We start from the raw sequence: 18450 nt of genomic DNA on the forward strand, positions 1-18450 counted from the left end.
TCTTGGAGGGCAGCACTAGCACGGAGACGCTCCAGTTGACAAAACCAGGTACTTTATAAAATGTATTATTATTTTAAGATGATGAAATCATGGGCCTAATTGATGATAAAGGTGGACTTCTATTTGGGAACTAGAGCACATCATTAATACCCCAGTGCTACCCAAGATGAAAACCTAGAGTACAAGCCTTCACCCTAATCTGTTAATGGAGAAGCTGGGGACTGCTGCAATGACTAATTCCACTATCAATATCCCTTTAAAGAGGACATGCTTGTGTAGTAAAGCTAACAGAGTAGCTCTTGCAAGACTGTCAATCAGTTCAAGGCGTGATTAGTGCAAGGTCAAAAGTCAGGCACCTCAAAAAAGCAGATCTCAACCACTGGGGCTAGGACTGTAAGGGCCCCAAAATACTGCCACGTCTCCAATCCTGTATACATTCAGTGAATGAATGGGTCTTGTTTACGGCTTTTCACTCCACTCCAACAGGTCTTCAGTTCCTCCTATATGTTAGAAAAATGTTTTCAAACAATTATGTGTTCTATAGGGGGCCACCATGTGTAGGTAAGTGATCACTTCATGCCAGAAGGCCATGGCAAGAAATAGCGTCTTTGATGTACTAAGCTGCGGTTCAATATGCAATATGCAATTAGACATGCATATGAACAGAAGCAAACATTTTCAAAAAACATAAATGCCACTTGTAGGCTTGGTCTCTTCTTACCTGTGAAAACTCCTCCTCCCCACTCCAGCCCCACATATCAGATCTATGAGTAGCACTAACCTATTCAGGGGCAGGACAGAAAAGTTCTTTCTTTTCTACCAACCTTCTCCTCTACATGGTTATCAGCATCACTGAAATACCATCTACACCCAACCAACGGTTCAATGACAATGCACACACCATATGATGGATGCCATACACTGCAGATTTATTTGTGTAAACTCTACTCTTATCACATGAAGGAATGAGCAGCATAGATTGTGTTTGCCTCCACAGCTCGCTGAAAAGCCAGGTACACATTTACACACTCGCTCAGGAAAAAACAAATGTTGTGTAATTTGCAAACTGACTCTGATGGCTCACAGAAGTGAAATACACATCTGACCTTTCACTTATATCTCAACAGGAATGAACTCCACCCACTTTATACACCTGCTCTGGGGCTGTAGCACAATAATAGCGAGGAGACACCCAGACAACTGGGCAGGCGTGAGGTCAGACATTGTGAGCTCTTTAGGGTCCACTTAAATCATGACTTAACTCAGCTCCTATCTGGAAAGCCAGAGGCTTCTGACTTGGCTGTAGACCAGTACCGACTTGGGTCCCATTCCAAAGTATTGGAGATGGAGCCCACCAGGGTTGGTAGCCCTAAGCATGGTGATTGCATGAAACTCGCATCCGGTCTTCGCAACAATTGGTGGGTATGGGTTCAAGTGACTGATCGCCATCTTTTGTATTCAACACCCATTGAGGAAAAAGCTCTGGCAAAGGCACCCCAGGGGAATCTATCTGCCAGTGGTTAATTTCTAGCCTGCAGACCACCCAGCCGCTCTGGCACCAAAGGCCTGGTCGACCCTCCAGGAAGCGGGCTGGCTCCTCTCAGGAGTCCTCACCAAAGGAGAACTTCTCATGCCTCTTATCACCCATACCAGACGTGGCATGTGCAAGGCTGTTCTGTGGCAGCTCCCCCACTAACCACTTGATCTCAAAACCCGGAGACATTCTGACTCTCTGGAAACATTTATATCTTACATGCACACTCACAGCAGTCACACATTTGCAGAAACAGATCACTCACTGTCAATCACTTCGGATCCCACGTGGACATGACAAATGCTGCAGAGAGCCGTCCACATCCAGGATGATAAATATATGGACCACAGGTCATCCCGACACAGCAATATGAGGACCCGACATGTATATGTACTGATCGGTTTCATGTGGAGGAGATTCAGAGCTTGCCAGGAGAATGAGATAAATCAATCACCACGTCAATACCCCCCAACACGCACCCACTCTGCAGAATACCCACAGAGACTTATACAGCGTAAAACAGTTTATCCTTGGTACATTAACCATTGATTTAATCAGCGGAGGATCCTCTTCCTAGAGTAAATGAGTCTGTAAAACAGTAGCATTGCATCATAATTTAGTTGCGGTGTCTGTAAAACACATTTATTCAGTCATCAACCATCTCAAAATGAAACCTCACAGTATTAACACGCTTGCTGGGCGGCAAAGAAGCAATCGGACAACAGCATGTGGAGCCACTTACAGCCATGGGACCGTCTAGAGATGGCTGTGAAGGAAAGACCACCACTGTGACCTCTTATGGTTAAACACTACTGGATCAGGAGTTAGAAGGCAGATTTGTCTTTAGGGAGGAATTCAAGACACAAACGTCCTCAACTTCAGCTTTCTGGTATGATTATTTCCTTTGACACATTAGAGGGCTGTTAAGAATCAAGAAAAATAAAGGGGGGTACAAGGGTATCCGCTGCTGCAAGTAGGGTATTTCCTTCATCAGCAAAGTATCTGGAAGCATGGAAGAAGCCTACGCGAACTCTGAAGATTTCTCTGCCCGTAGAGTTAAAAAACAGAAGCAATTACAGCAGTTTTGCAGAGTGATTGTCTGTTTGGTTCAGAGACTTTGCCTACTCCTGCTATCTGAAGGGTACCACACAGTTGTTGTAGATGGTTGCACAAAGAAGTCTGTGGGAGACTGCGGACTCTTGCAACATTGACAGGATCACTATAACACTTTTGGACATGACGCAATATTATTTTGCTGGCCCATTGCACTTCAGGTGGAACTCGCAATTCCTACCACCTTCTTTCATGGGATGCTGTGCGAAACACAAGTGAATCGATACCAGCCCACCCCACGTTTGATGCTTTATGGGCACTCTGGCACCACTGAGTTGTTTGTTGCCAAGACAGTTGCCTAAAATGAAACGGTCATAGAATCTAGCCCTTCTTCACTGAGCAGGACCTCATCCACTATGGTCCAAAACAGTGGCATCTTTCTATACAAAGGCGATCATATGGATCTGCACTTCACACTAGAATCACTCAGCCAGGAAAGTTCTAATGTTCTAAATTCACTTGAATGTAATCATATTATACGTTTAGAAACCAGGCCGGTGGGCCATAACTCCAAAAATCACTTGACAGCTGATCACAGGCAAATATTGTTCAGGAAGTACAGATAACTTGTTTCAAATCTCAAAAACAAAAACTTGCCCCCAGTTTCCATGCTGAAAGCAATAGTGAACAAAGTACGCTGAACATGGAGTCAAAAGGATTCTGTGATTTCTGGTGGCACCATCACACCTGGTTATAAGCACTTCCTCTACTAACCTCTTGGATTGTTTACTAGAACTATTTTTACAGCTTTTTCAGATCTAATCACCAGATGAGAGTTGCACTTAAAACATCTGAACATACAACACATCCATGCTTAAAACCCGTCTACAGTCTTACTGGTCTGTTCAATTAAAAAGCAGCCATTAAAACTGGGGTCTGCTGCCAAGACTCCCATTGCAGTTAACACAGTCCCTCATGCCTCCAACGGCATCGCCTTATGCCCAAAGAAAAAGGGCAGACTTCTGAAACTCCTCTATTCCAGTAGTGCGCACTCAGATAGGAGGGCAAAATGCTAAATGCTCAAAATTCTTCCCAATAGTTCATCAACCCAGAAACAAATTACTAGTGCAAACCAACACTGGTATTCACACAAGCACAAACTCTGTCCCTGCCCACACACTCTTCACAGTCCTAGAACACACTCACACACACTGTTCTTCCTTAGTAGTCCAGGGTCGATAATCAGTCGCCTTCCTCAAACCCTGATCGCTTTTCCATTCGAAGTCTGAGAGAAGATGGTTCCACCCATAGCATTGTCTTAGCGTGCAGAGTCCCCATGACCAGGCAGATGGGACTGGCGAAAATGTCTCTGGTCCACAAGGTAACTGTTGGAGTGGGGTTGTCTCTCTGTAGGATGGGCTTCCTTCCTCACAGATGCCCTGTTATGTGCGCACCTGAAACTTTCCCGCCTTTGTCATGTACTTGATGCCTTTGAAGGGTTTGTACTTTTCACCATACATGTCCAGGCGGTTCACCTTCAACCCTGCAAAGTACAAAGAGAGGGTGGTTAAAGTGGTGTCGGTCTAAGGCAGAGATGAGAAGGGAAGTTAAGGGGTATTACAGACAGACACAAAGTGGAGGAGCAAGAGGTTAAGCTGTGTTACAAAAAGACAATGGCACACATACCGGCACAGGAAGAGGACATAGAGACTATGTGCGTTGAGAGAAATGCGGACAAGAGCATAAAATCGATGGGTGAAATATACAGTCAGATATTCTACAGAGTGTGTTGTTGAGTTGCTATCACTTGATATATGCATGGGTGCTTATTACATATGTTTGTGGTAAGTCTTTGAAACGGGTTATAATGCGCTACCTTATTATTCTGTGGTAAAGCATGCTGATACCTTCCCAGTGGTCATCTCCATTGAGAATATGAGGCACTGAACAGAAGATGAGAAACCTCTAGGAGCAATGTCAGGTTGTGGGGCTGGCACTATGGAGATGATAAAAGATGATTTCTCAGTCTCAGTGGAACGGGGCCTTTTAGGGAATCAACGGAATTTGGTTATCGCCCGCAACTGATTGTGAGAAAGGTGCTGCAGCTTCCCAGAAGGGGCAAGCTGAATCAGTGGCATCTCTAGAATTGTTTCTTAGTGGAAGGGCACAAATTGGGTCAAAGATCAGGCTAGTGGGCCCCCACCCACCAAAGGTAATTTAAACAGTATGTGTGCGGGAGTGTGTGAGCATATGTGAGTGCATACCCACAAACACATAGACATTTATATATACACATCTGATTGAAATGTACATTCAAATACTGATTTAAACATGTCAAGTAAATGTGGCCTCATGCATTGGCTCAAACAATTGCTGCTTTGCAGTGAAAAGTAGTGTATGTGGAAAGGAGCGGTGCAAGTTGTTTTTTTCTGGGTTGTCCCCAAGTAAGTTCAACAGCTGTGGTGGTGAGGCCTAAGATGGGCCAAGTGAATTAGAACTACAAATATTTTATGCCTTTTGTTGCTATTACTTCTTTTAGGTTTTTTGATTTGTTATATGTATGTTAATACTTTCATGATTAAATGATTTTGATTTTTGTAACATAATTTAATAATAAAGTTGAAAGTCTAAGCATCAGAACTTCCCCAAAGTATGTATGCACATTTTACTGGTGGAGCTAGATTCAAGTCACATGTTGAACACTTCAGTGGTAGGCTCCACTGCATGCTTTCTGCAACATAGAAGAGCACAAATGTTATATTTGCTGATCCTCTTCCTGGTACTTTGCTCCCCGATAGTGCAATGATCAAGCAAGGCCGGATGAGACAAATTCACACTTCCAACAAATTCTACAGCCAAGCGAATTAAGCATTCTTAAGAGTCGTCCCTAATTAAGCAGTCTTTAGATTAGAATTGGACACGCTTTTTTATTTGAAAATGCATTTCCGATGGATGAATTTAAAAAATCTGCAGTTAGTTTATCATGAGAAAGATTTGTCTTGATAATATTTTCAGATTTGAGCAAAGAGGTAGTGATTGTGCACAATTCTCGCACAAAATAGAGCTCTGGTGGCAATCAGTCATTGAACTTTTTGAGCTAGTGACATAAAGCAAGTTATTAGTGTCCCTAGTCATCACAGACAGAAAGGGTGGGTTAGATCACGGACACAAATCAGATTAAGTCCGCCAGCCCCATAGGAGGCATTTACATCCTGAACACATACTTTAGGGATCTATTCTTATTCTCTAGCTGTTGACTGCACCACTGTACACTGATAAGTAAAGCTGGTTAATCTTGATTTATTGATTATGTACTGTACACTAGTACACAGACAGCCCTTACAAAGGCTTGTTATTCATTGGCACATACCAAGTGGCCATGCAGTGGTGAATCAAGTATGCCATTATCAGCCTAAAAATTTGAATTGCCCCTTCAATGGTTTTGCAGCAAAAAAAAGAAATCACCCATGATTGTGGTACAGTGTGCCCCTGACTCCAGTACACCCCCCTGGATCTGTGACTGGACACTCAATATAAATACCTATCGGAGTAAGGGACACTCACCAGAGATTGCCAGCTGCTGAATCTTGAAGTTCAGGTTGATTGTGGGGTTTTCGTCAGGTTTGGAGCACCCGGCCTGAAGACTCATGGACCCTTTCAAACTCGGTAACTTCTGCGGGTTTATCTTCCCCACATCCCACGAAAGCAACTACAGAGAAACAAGAAGAGGACTGTGTAAGATTCACACAAGGGGCTCTCAGAAACAGAGAGGAACAAGCGCCTTTAATGCAGAGGAAAGGGAAGTGGACATCGGGTGATGTAGTGGCCTCCACTCAACAACCATAAAGTATTTACAGTGAAGCGGTAGAAGGATTAGTAAAATCCTGTTCTTCAATACTGGGCACCACAAGGGTTGTGCACCTACTCCAGTAACTTCTACTGGCCTTGTTCTTGCATCCATTTACTGCTCCCCACCTAAGCCCCGTCTCCTTCAACACTTTCTCTACAGAATGCCAGAAGCAAGGATTCTGTCTGAGTACAGAGAACCTTAAATCAAACAAAACACGTCCCACCAGCACACCATGCTTTTCTCCAAGCAGCCCAACTTGGGTCATCTGGTTTGAACTTGGGCTCTACGTCTCTCACCTTAGTCACTGGGTCAAACGTGTTGGTCCCCTGCGAAGGGGTCAGGGTCATATTTAAGACTCCTTTGGGCATCTGGCTTGTGACGGTTACTCCTTCCACAGTCTTCCCCATAGTCTGCTTGGGCCCCACGGTGATCTCAAAGTGCCCAATGGAGCTGTTCTCTCGGAATGTAATATTATGCTTCACATAGACTGGAATTGCCACCAAGCTGCAAGAACAAAAGAAAATAGTATTCGATAGATCAAGAAGGATATATAAGCACGTGAAGTATTAGTGCAGGGTGAGAAGGGATAGAAAGAATATACAGTGAGGGACCATCAGGAAAATGAGTCCACCAGGAGGCACAAGATGGGGGAAGAATTATAGAGAGGAACAAGATCAGCAGTTTTCTTGCTCCCAAGCTTCAAAGTCGGGAGTTAGCCCAAGAATGGGGCTCACTAGAATCAGCGATTGCCACATATGGCCTCGATAAATGGTAGTGACGTCACCACAAGCTTGAACATCAAGAAGGACACTCCCTCCAACACCAGGATTGTAGATTTGCTGCCCACTTACTTTTGAGCACTAACATGATAGGACAAAAGTCGGAAGTTCCCATCTGGAGGAATGAAAGACAGAATACGCTCAGACTCCCAGCGCTTGAAACGGACACAGGGATGAAAACTGACATCATCAAGAAGTCGAGGATTCTAAAAAATATATAGAAAAAAACAGAATCAATAATGACTTTTTGATAACAAAGCACCTAGAATTCATTGAGACTGAGCTATATAGTCAGCAGATGCTCCACAAAAATATGACTGGCAACAGGGTCTCAAGATGAGCTACTTCTATCACACATGGTTATAACAACACATGCAAAAGTTTAGTTATTCATTTTGCCGTGTTGTAGAGTGCAGAGAAGACATGGGGCAACAAAGTGCTTTACAAAGAAGCATTTAACATAAGATGTCACTGTTTATTTATAACAGGAGTTAAAGTAATACATTATCAGGAGGAGGGAAGGAATAGATGACAGTCCTTCGGGCCACGTATTCCATGTACTGTGGATCATATGGTAATATGTACATTCCATTTACATGTTTTACAGATCAACCTAACTTGGCAATGCAGAGTGACAGAGCGTGCAGCGCTTTACAGCGCGTTTTCAGCGAGGCTCTGTGTGAATTTTTAAACTATCCAGTTTTGTATTTAATTTAACTTTTATTTGTCTTCTCCCTCGTTTTTAACATCGTCCCCATTGCTGCCCTATAATTGTTTCTCACCGCACTTGGCGGGTCCCGGGCCAGCTTGTTGAGTTTGGGCGCCATCTTGGAGGATCTAAAGGACGCCTGACGGCGCCATTGGGGAGATCGGTCTAGTCGTCTGAAGGACACTAGACCGGTATTTAAGGCAAGTGGGTATCGCGCGCAGTCTAATCAACCTAACTTGGCAATGCAGAGTGACTGAGAGCGTGCAGCGCTTTACAGCGCGTTTTCAGCGAGGCTCTGTGTGAATTTTTAAACTATCCAGTTTTGTATTTAATTTAACGTTTATTTGTCTTCTCCCTCGTTTTTAACATCGTCCCCATTGCTGCACTATAATTGTTTCTCACCGCACTTGGCGGGTCCCGGGCCAGCTTGTTGAGTTTGGGCGCCATCTTGGAGGATCTAAAGGACGCCTGACGGCGCCATTGGGGAGATCGGTCTAGTCGTCTGAAGGACGCTAGACCGGTATTTAATACGGTCATGACTTCGCGCAGCGGACCCGCGCAGCGGAACCGCCGGACTCTCGCCGGAGTCACGCCAGAGTCCAGCCCGTCTGTAACCATTTACTCGCGGGCGGAATTACTTCGGCTTCACACCCATGATTCTTCGCAATGCACTTTTGTGCTTAAGGGCATTGAACCTTTTACGCATTGTGCATTATGTAACCCTCCCAATCAAGCAGTGACAAAGATTATTTTACGGTCAGCACTGTTGAATTGTAGATCCCTCCCGAGGCACTCTCTGGAAGTCAGCCTCCTTATTCAGGAGCATGAGTTAGACATTCTGTTTTTAACAGAAACATGGCTTATGCAAGGCTCTGAAGCGGACATAGTGAACGCCCTTCCTCCTGGTTTTCTAATCTATACACAGGACCGACCAGTGGGGCGGGGGGGGGGTTGCTATTCTGTATAAGAACTCGCTGACATGCAGAGCGCAAAATGGTGAGGTGGAGGACTGTGAGAGCTGTAAGTTCTCCTTACAAATCTCACCCATCGCGGCGTTGTCTGGGCTACTAGTCTATCGCCCGCCAGGAAACATTGGAAACTTTGTGAGCTCCCTTATGGAAACTGTGACGGTGCTTGCCGCTTCTGTGACAAATTTTATTACTTTGGGAGATTTTAATCTTCACTTCGACGACCAAGAAGATCGGTCGGCGGCAGCCCTTCAATGTGACCTAAAAGCTTGTGAGGTGAACCTTATGAACCTGGAGGCCACTCATATTAAGGGTCATTTACTTGATCCTATTTTTACTAACATTACTGCTATGAAAGTCGCCTCCCCGATTCCCCTCCCGTGGACGGACCATTTTATGATCCCCCTTCGCCTGGCAAACTGAGCTGGAGAGTACTTCCACCATCAGTGTCTGGGCGCCTGAAAGACCCTGGTCTAGGTTGTCTGTCGAGAACCTGACACGTAGACTGGAGAGTTCGCGCCCTTCGCTAGCGAAGGACCCGGTACTGGCGGAAGCAGATTTCTGCAGATGGATGTCCCATACACTCGACTCCGTCCTCCCCATAAGATCGGCAGGAAGGAGGGAGAAAAGAACGTGCTCCGCTCCCTGGTACATGCCAGAGTTGAGAGCTATGCGGAGGGCCTGTAAAAAACTGGAACGTGCCTGGAGGAGGAACTGGGAAGTAGCTTGTAAGATCGAATACCGAGCTGCCATTAGGAACTACAAACTTACCATCCGGCGCGCTAAAACTCAGTTCCTGGAGAAGAGAATTAGTAACGCCTCTAACTCCTCCAGAGAAACATTTCTAGTGGTTAAGGAACTTTTGAGGGTCCCGGCACCGCCTGCCTCTACTGACAACGTGGAAGAAAAATGTAATGATTTAGCAAAGTATTTCCATACTAAAATAGAAAAAAATTCTGTTGACCCTGCCGCAAATTGACATAGGAGTTGAGCATATCGAGGTCGAAGGGAGACCCCTGGAGACTCTTGAGTCTTTCGGACCAGTATCTGAGGACGAGGTTCTTAAGGTCCTGGTGACAGTTAAGAGTGGTTCTCCCCGTAATGTAGTCCCCATGAGGATTCTTAAATTGGTTGCCCCTTCCATTGCGGAACCAATTACCGAGGTTATCAATGCCTCGTTGGGGTCCGGTGTGGTGCCACCTAACTGGAAGGGCGCAATAGTAAAAGCCCTCCTAAAAAAACCTAGCCTCGATCCCCTTGACATGGCGAACTACAGGCCCATCTCGTTACTTCCGGGACTCAGTAAAATCACGGAAAAAATGGTTAATTTCCAGCTATCCAATTTCCTTGAGTCAAACGGGTTATTGAGAAGTTCTCAAACGGGCTTTCGCCCGGGGCAAGGCACTGACACCGCCTTGCTGGCAGTCGTTGAAGAGGCACGTTGCATTTTGGATTCAGGAGGATCAGTGGCAGTGATCCTCTTGGACCTTAGTGCAGCGTTCGACACCGTTAACCATCTAGTGTTACTTCAACGGCTGTCAGATGTCGGAGTGCGGGGGATTGCGCCGAAATGGCTGAGGTCATTTCTCAGCGACCAGACTTTTCAGGTCTGGGAAAGTGGTGCACGATCGGCATCCACCCACCTCCATTGTGGAGTGCCGCAGGGCTCCTCCTTGAGCCCCACATTATTTAATGTGTATATGGCCCCCTTGGAGGATGTGGTGGCTCCATTTAACATCAAAATCGTGAGCTATGCCGATGACACCCAGTTGGTGTTTGCCCTCTCCCAGGCCAGGGAAAATCCCCAGGTGCTGCACTCCTGCCTATCCAAAGTCCATACTTGGATGGAGGAATCAGCACTAAAGCTGAACGGTCTAAAGACCGAAATAATGCTTATGGGGAAGAAGAGTCCCTCACTCCCCCGGTCTGTTTGGCCTGTCTGGGATCCCCCCCCAAACCCAAGGCTGAGATCAAAAGCCTCGGTATTTGGCTGGAGCAGGATCTCTCCTTTAGGACCCAGGCTACTAAACTGGCAGGTGTCTGTTTCGGCCTTCTCCGATCGGTGCGCAAAGTGCTGCCCCTGCTTCCATTTTCATCTCTGAAGCTTTTGATCCAGGGCCTGATCCTATCTAGGCTAGATTTTAGTAATGCAATCTATCTGGGCGCCCCTGAGGTCACTCTGAACAAATTACAGCAAGTTCAGAATGCGGCGGCTCGAACGCTTAATAACATCTCTATGTCACGATCGGCCAAACCTGCATTGAGGGCTTTTCATTGGTTACCGGTGCGAGAAAGGGTGAAATTTAAATCCCTCTGCCTTGCACATAAGATCTTGCAAGGCAAAGGCCCCCCCGCCCTACAAAAATTGGTGACTCCCTACAAGGCAAGCAGAACACTACGCTCAGACCAAAAACATCTACTTAAGATCCCTAGGGTTAAAAAGGCCCGCTCAGGAGGGAGGAGATTCTCCGTAAAGGTTGCAACCCTTTGGAACTCACTTCCCCTTAGTCTGCGTTCAGAGCCATGCCTTTTGCGTTTTCGTAAAAATCTGAAAACTTTTCTTTTCTGTTAGATCGCTGTTCCTCCCACTCTTTTAAACTTTGTTCTGTTTGGTTAAGCGCTGGGATGCTCTAGGGTAACCATGCGCTATACAAGACTGCCCTAATAATAACAGATGAAAAGATAGGCAGACGTGCCAGAGTTTAAACAGTAAATTCTGGGTAACAACGGTAAGAATAAAAGACAGTCCTTTGGCAATAACTTCCACATAGTGTGGATAAAGTGGGCATTGTGTGCATTATATTACCACGTTTCACAGGTTGAAAGAGCGCAGGAAGTCCCAAAGTCATGGATCTGCAACCCCGCTTGTCCAGAGCCATCTTACAAATCTACAGATGCCATGATTGACATTCAGTGCTAGAGATCCCGAGTGTTATGCTAAGTTAGTATGAAGGCGTCGGAAGAAGGAGGAATGAGGTTATTTCTCTGATCTATTGCAGACCACGCAGGCAGCAGTGATTGAAAAATACGATTTTCAGCTCTTTTTATCAACAAATCCAATGGTGGAAATGTCCTGACATTCAGAGGAATGGAGTTTCAGATTCAATGTGTGCTTCCCAATAAGGAGTGTTTTTTAAGTCTTCTTCTTTGCAAAGATTTTGAACAGGAGTTTTTCTGAGCTTCTCAGTTGTTGTGCACCTCCTCAAATCCATAGTGCTCCGCTGAAAAAGACTGGTGTACCATCGAGCAGTGCACTATGGGTAACCTGTGCCAGTCTGAATACACACCTATGTCTATGGGCAGCCCATCAATTAGATCAGCATAGGCAATAGTGTATTTTTTCAGTTTTTAGACAGTCTTGGACTTCAACTAGCAATTTATCCTTTTTTTCCCATACTTTCAGTCACTGAATGAATGGTACACCTATAACTCGCAGGATTGCAAGTCAAACGAAATTAAGATTACAATAGGTTGATTTTGAAAACCAGTTTCTCTACAGTAACATATTGGGCACTTTTATGGCTATGAGGTTCAAACAATGGTATCAGTCAGTATTCAGCGACGAAATGCAATAGCACGAGATAAAACACACAAATATAATTTTAAGGATAAGTCAAAGGTGGTTTGTACTTGTAAAGTGCTGGGACTTTTCGGTCATGCAAGAGTGTGGAATTCTATTCAAGATAAAAACGTTCAAAATCTCTGAATAGTGAAAACGTTGTAGAAACAGCCTACAACTGAAATGTCAAGCTTTTTGTAGGCACTTTCATAGAAGTGGGTTGGAAAAGTGGCTTCAGACTTTACTACTTCCCTCTACACGAGACTCCCATGGAGACCGCTAGTGGATGCCTACAGAGTATTTTTTTGCTAAGCGCCCACCTTGAGACCCTCAAATATGGTGCCCTGTCTCCACCAGGCTGGGCAAAAACTTTATTATATTGGCAAAAGCTTGCATAATTAATGCACTTTCCTGCCATTTCCCGGTTACTTAATTTTGAGAACTTTTTGTCAATGAGACAGAGGTTTGAGCTGAAGCAGGACGAATCTTACAATCATTGCTTCCTTTTTAAGTAGCAGAGTCATATCAAATTCACCACTAAGTAATATGCTATTCTAACCTCGCTATCCAACATCCAATAGGATTCACCTCTAAACAGTTACAAACACAAATGAGAAAAACTTAAATTCACATCAAAGAATACCCAGCAACCTTAAAAGGTGCCAGTATTGTGCATGTTCTACTTGTCCACACAAAATGGTAAGAAATATTGTGCAAATGCAAGCAGCATTTGTATAGTACTTCTAGCATAACAAACGTATAGAAACATTCTTACGAGGATTAAAGGTGTCGATAGATATTACAGGTTCTATTTTCCCAAGTCAACTTTCTAACACTTTCCAACCAAACCCTCTGTCTCTGTACAAACCTGCTTAATGATATGATAAGGTGAAGTGTGGGTACGCAGGTGGGAAGAGGTTGAACTCTATTCTAACCTTGCGACAGATGCTGAATCTGATACACCCAGAAGTTAGGAAGAAGTTGGACTTGGGTAAGAAGGAGCTCTCCCAAAAGAATCAGAAATGATCAGTTGCTGCCACATTGCCACCAGAATAAGGCCAGTGAATTTATTCAGTTAACAATCAAAGTTGTATGTCCGCATAGGTCCGCATCAGCTCCATAAGGGAACTGCTGGCCAAATAATCCTAAAGCGCAGTTATCTATTTAACCACAAAGCCAAAATAAAAAAGTATTGTTCAAATTTTGCTGTATAGTGGGTGCCTAGCTACATGGAGATGCGGTCTTCCCTCCCCTAGCTTCCCTGATAACTTACCATGAAGGATAGTGTCAGATCCGGCATTCCTGTCAATTTAACACAGGCATCAATCACACCCTGAATCTCTGCTGTAACTGTTGAGCCTGCAGAATGGAAAAGACAGATCACGGTGAGCCATGGAAGGGAGGCATGAAGGACGAGGAGATTGCAAGGGAGAATTTCGGAGGCATATCTACTGAGTGTCAAGAGAAGTAGGAACAAGCCCTGTTGAATTACCAGATTTATCCATGATGACATCAATTTCCTCTATCACGTCAAAGTAGGCCTCGTTGTTGGTGTATTTCACCCCAGTGCGTCGCCACGGCACGACAGAAAGCTGCCCTGTAGGGAGCTGGTCTCCGACATTAGTGCTTCCTGCAAAATACAAATATTTACTGAGAACGGTAAAGGAAGAACACCGGTTTTCCGATTCAAAGTACTATACTATACCCTTTGTCCTCAATGCAAGCTGTAATCCTGCTCCGAAAGGCGAGATCATCCAATTAAACAGACCATCCATCTTTTACTTAGGGATGCAGATGGTCTATCTGAAGCACTGCAGAAGTACATTTATACCTTTCCAGTTTACTGGTCATGCAAATACGAGCAGTTTATTGTGAAGTTAAAATGATTAGCCACAAAGTGCCTCATTAGAAGGTCCCTGTTATATCTCCCACTAACTCTGCGCCTCCAGGGTTATTGGAAACTCCTGGGGAGGATTAAGCGAGACCCTGAAGTTCCCCACAGAAAACAGGATTTTTGGGCCCGATTCTCCTAGAAAGTCCTCATTTTAAATGCTATTTAAACCAGAAACTCGTGTAGTTCTGATAGGATCAATAACTTCTGCTACCTGCTCCATCGGCATTAAATTAATTCTGGTAATGATACCCAACAGGACAATCAGTAGAGGGATAACTATCTCTCGGCCCTCACAATAGAGGGAAGTCCCTGCCAAACAGACCACCAGGTCTCCATGCAGGCAGTTTCTCACAAAACATGGATGTACCTAAATGAGTTATGTCTAACTTAAGTCCACGAGGGTTGGATCCATGTTGAATTTTGAGGATGACACTGACAGAAAATGCCCATCAGATTTTGTAAATCAATCTTCCCTGTGCACTTGCTGCCTGTTATTGGTCAAACAGTTCTTGAATAAACAACTATTGAAAAAAAAAATATTAAATCAAAGGCCAGGTGGCAAACAACCCACAGGTACAACAGAAGCCTGACCACTACCACTAGGACTAACCTTCGCTTTGCGACCACCCTCTCGGTTAAAGACAAAGGCTTTGTCTAGATTCTTCAGTTTCTTGGATTTCTTAAGCCAACTCTGCAGAGCTCTTGTATTTTCTAATTAATACTTATCCAGATATTATCCCTTACTTATCATTGTCACATTAGTTAACAGATGTAAATGCTGTGCTTTCATCTCAACCGGTTTATGGGAATGGCCTATATCCTTCAGTCCGCCATTGGTTTTTTTAGAATCGTCATCTGAGATGGTCTCGGACTGGTGGTTGCAAAATCTCCTCCACTCACACATACTAGACCTGACAAGGGGGCTATGCTTTTATGGTTTTGACAATAGCTTCAAACCAACAGATAATCAGATTATTCTCAAAACTTTAGTATTACTTAAGCATTAAGTGGGGGTTTTGAACCGCTTGATTCCATTCCCTTCTACGGATTCAAGCACTAATTTGATGCCAAGAAGAATACTGTAAAGTGAAATTTGAGCTCTGATTTTTTTTTGTTTAAATCTGTTTATTGTGTTTCAACAAAACATTATGACATATGCATGAGAAATAATATCCGTCAAATCATTTCAAACACATGTAGGATCACTGGACAAAGTCTCTCACGCCTCACTCGTGAGCTGGGAAGGCCCATCGTGGAGCCCGGTAAGATGGTAACCCCCGTTCCCTGAAGGGCCATAGCCGATAGGCCATGACGGCGGAGAGAGAGTTAACTATGCATTCGTAAAGAAGTTCTGGTGGTTCCACGTGCACAGTGTCACAAGTCACACAGTTCGTGTGAGCGCACAGATGCTATAGAAAAACAAACAGTAACTCCCAAAAAGCCCCCACCTACAGCAGTTAAGTCTGACTTCTGGTTGCATATTCTTCACTTTGTCCCCCCGTCTCCCACTCCCTCTTCCCCCTCCCCCATTACTGTCAACTGTTCCCCCGCCCCCAGTCTCTCACAGCCCGTCCGGCGGCACTCCATAAAGCTGCTACATCACCCACCGCATACAGCTACAACTCTCCCAACTGACGGACTGCATGAATGTGCCTGCGTGGTGCGATGAGGGTGCATCTGACATGCCGGCAAAAAAGAAACAAAAACCCTGCCCCAAGGATATGTATAGGTCCCACAAGGGGATCCTACCAATTCAAAACGGCTAACAGACTAGAATTGGAGCCACACATACACAAGGACCAGTGTATACTTTCAGAGAATCATTTTATTTTATTCAATATTTAGTCCGTTTTTATAGAGCTCTGATTTCATTAGAATAAAACACATAACATATACATATCAAGACAATTAAATAGATTCATAACTTTCATACTAAACCACTCTCACAAGATTTAAAAAAAAAAAAAAAACACACACATTCAGTTCAGAGGTACGTCAAAGCCAGTTGGTACAACTATGGTGGATCAAGTTGTTGTGACAAAAGGGAATAAATAGTAAGGGGCAGAATCAGTAGGATCAAAACATCTTAGTCAGATGAAGATTCGTCCCTCTCTAGAATCACGCCGACGCGCGTTTCGGTGTTGGGCCCTACAGGGGCCGCACCTTCATCAGGGAAGGAGGTACCAATGTGTGTGGGACGCACCACATGTTTCAAGTTCCGGGGGAGGATTCAAATACGTCCACTTAGGGGTCTCGCACACCGAGACGTCATTCGGTAATGCACCCGTGTGACCGGAAAGCCTTTACACTGGATTCATAGGCTAATAATAACCTTGTTTAACTTTCAAGGTGGCAGGTTTTACTCCGTTTAACTTTGGGCGATCCGTCAGGACCTAAATCTCTCATCTGCGGCTGGCTCAATCAGATTTTCGAGGGAAGCTCCAGGGATGGATGTTTTCAAAAATATATATGGGCGCTGGGCTTGCGAAGGTGACACAGGAAACTCTCTTGTTTCCAAAACTCTAGGATTCGTTCAGTTTGATAAACTTGCCACACGAAGGAAAGGGTTTTCGGCTAAGTATCCTCCGGGCGCAGATCACATGGACGGCTCTTTTCTAATTCCAAACTTGTGTGGATTTGTTCACCTCAGTCAATTAACCGTTCGAAGCGAGGATGTTCGGCTGTGTGTCCGCATGTAGCCCAGCGCTGATGCACCTGACATGCCACCTATCTTAGATTGTAGAAATGCCTCCCTCGTCCACTGGCCGCTGCCCTCCTCCATGTGTATGAGGGCTTGAAGTAGACCCTCCCATTGCGCTGCTATGTGTGTCTCACGCAGGCCCAGCGTTTCCTTCCGTGTGATAGCCAGTCCCTCCGCTTTGGCCCACGTTAGGAGGGAATACCTCCATGCCCTTATGTGTGATGGGGATTGCGCTTTCCAGCGCTTCGTTAAGAGGCACTTGGCAACTACCAGCACCAGGTCTAGGAAACGAGAGGTAACCTTTGTGGCAGGGGTCCTATGAAATTGATGCAGTAAGTAAGCCGGCCATTCAAAGGGTATGTTACGGCCTGTGCATGCGCAGAGCGTCTCACTGATAGCCCGCCAATAGGTATGTAGTACGTGGCAGTCCCACAGCATGTGCACTAGGCCAGCCTCTACCTCCGCACAACGGGGACAGGCCGCGTCCACACGGTGAAAGTACCTATTGATCTTATCGGGGGTGATGTACGCCCTGTGAATTATGAATAATTTAATCTGACGGAACCGCATGTTTCTGGGAATGTGAGTAGGGTTCTTCAATACCCTTTCCCACTCTCTGTCTTCTAATTGCCACCCCAAATCTTCTTCCCACTTGCCTCGGAGTGAACCTAACTTTATTGCCGCATGCGTGCGGAGGAATGCCGCAAACCAACGGATTAAGTGTCGGCCTCGTCCCATAACGTGGAGGTACTGTATGGTGAGATGCTGACTCGGCTCTTCTTTCATGTCCCCCCCATCTAGAAGTAAGTGTGGTGATCAGAGAACGATGTCTTAAAAATTGTCCCGGAGGAAGCCCAAGCTCTTCAGTAAGAGACTCAAATGGTAGAAGCGCACCATCCTGATAAAAGTCCCCTAGGGTCTGTAGGCCTGCTTCATGCCACTCCAAAAGCTCCAGAGACGTGAGCGCCCCAGGCCCGCTAGGAGAACCCACCAGCGGTATAGCAGGTGCGTAGGGAACCAGGCCCCTGGTGACGTATAGGCAGCGGCGGAAACATTTGTAAGCCACTGCTAAGAGGAGGGGAGCCGGCACTGGTAGCTTGGCAGCCGGGTGAAAGAGCTTAGTGATACAGTCCAAGGAAAGGGGGGGTTCTGTGGTCGCCCTATCATCCCGGCCTCTATCCGCGAGCCATCGGGCTATCCACTGCAATTGTGCAGCCAAGTAGTAGTGTTCGAAGCAGGGGGCAGCTAGGCCCCCCTGGTCCGCGGGCAAGTATAACTTTGCCAGCGCCATCCTATGACGTGCGTTACCCCAAAGGAAATCTCTAAGGAGTGCAGCAAGCTTGTTAAAGAAAGCCGCCGGGACATATAATGGTAAGTTAGCGAAGTGATACAGGACACGAGGA

The 18450-nt window shown here is 45.3% G+C and overlaps 1 protein-coding gene across 2 annotated transcripts in view; it reads right to left on the minus strand.

The window, feature by feature from the left end:
* Positions 1–905: 905 nt before the first annotated feature.
* The window catches only part of AP3M2 (adaptor related protein complex 3 subunit mu 2), a 48878-nt gene continuing 31333 nt past the window's right edge, over positions 906–18450 (minus strand). Inside the window, exons 4-10 of one of the 2 annotated variants that reach the window (XR_013602408.1) lie at positions 13945–14082; positions 13726–13811; positions 7289–7422; positions 6734–6941; positions 6152–6296; positions 1174–4130; positions 906–1119 (exon numbers count right to left, since the gene is read on the minus strand). Coding sequence is in view for 1 of the 2 variants with exons in the window: in XM_078666231.1 (XP_078522357.1) it covers positions 4030–4130; positions 6152–6296; positions 6734–6941; positions 7289–7422; positions 13726–13811; positions 13945–14082 (812 nt within the window). In the remaining variant the exon portion in view is untranslated. Of the gene's footprint in view, positions 4131–6151; positions 6297–6733; positions 6942–7288; positions 7423–13725; positions 13812–13944; positions 14083–18450 lie in introns of both variants that reach the window. The other variant, XM_078666231.1, reaches the window with a different exon arrangement.

This window comes from Lissotriton helveticus, chromosome 11 (genome assembly GCF_964261635.1).
Source record: "Lissotriton helveticus chromosome 11, aLisHel1.1, whole genome shotgun sequence".
Taxonomy (NCBI): domain Eukaryota; kingdom Metazoa; phylum Chordata; class Amphibia; order Caudata; family Salamandridae; genus Lissotriton; species Lissotriton helveticus.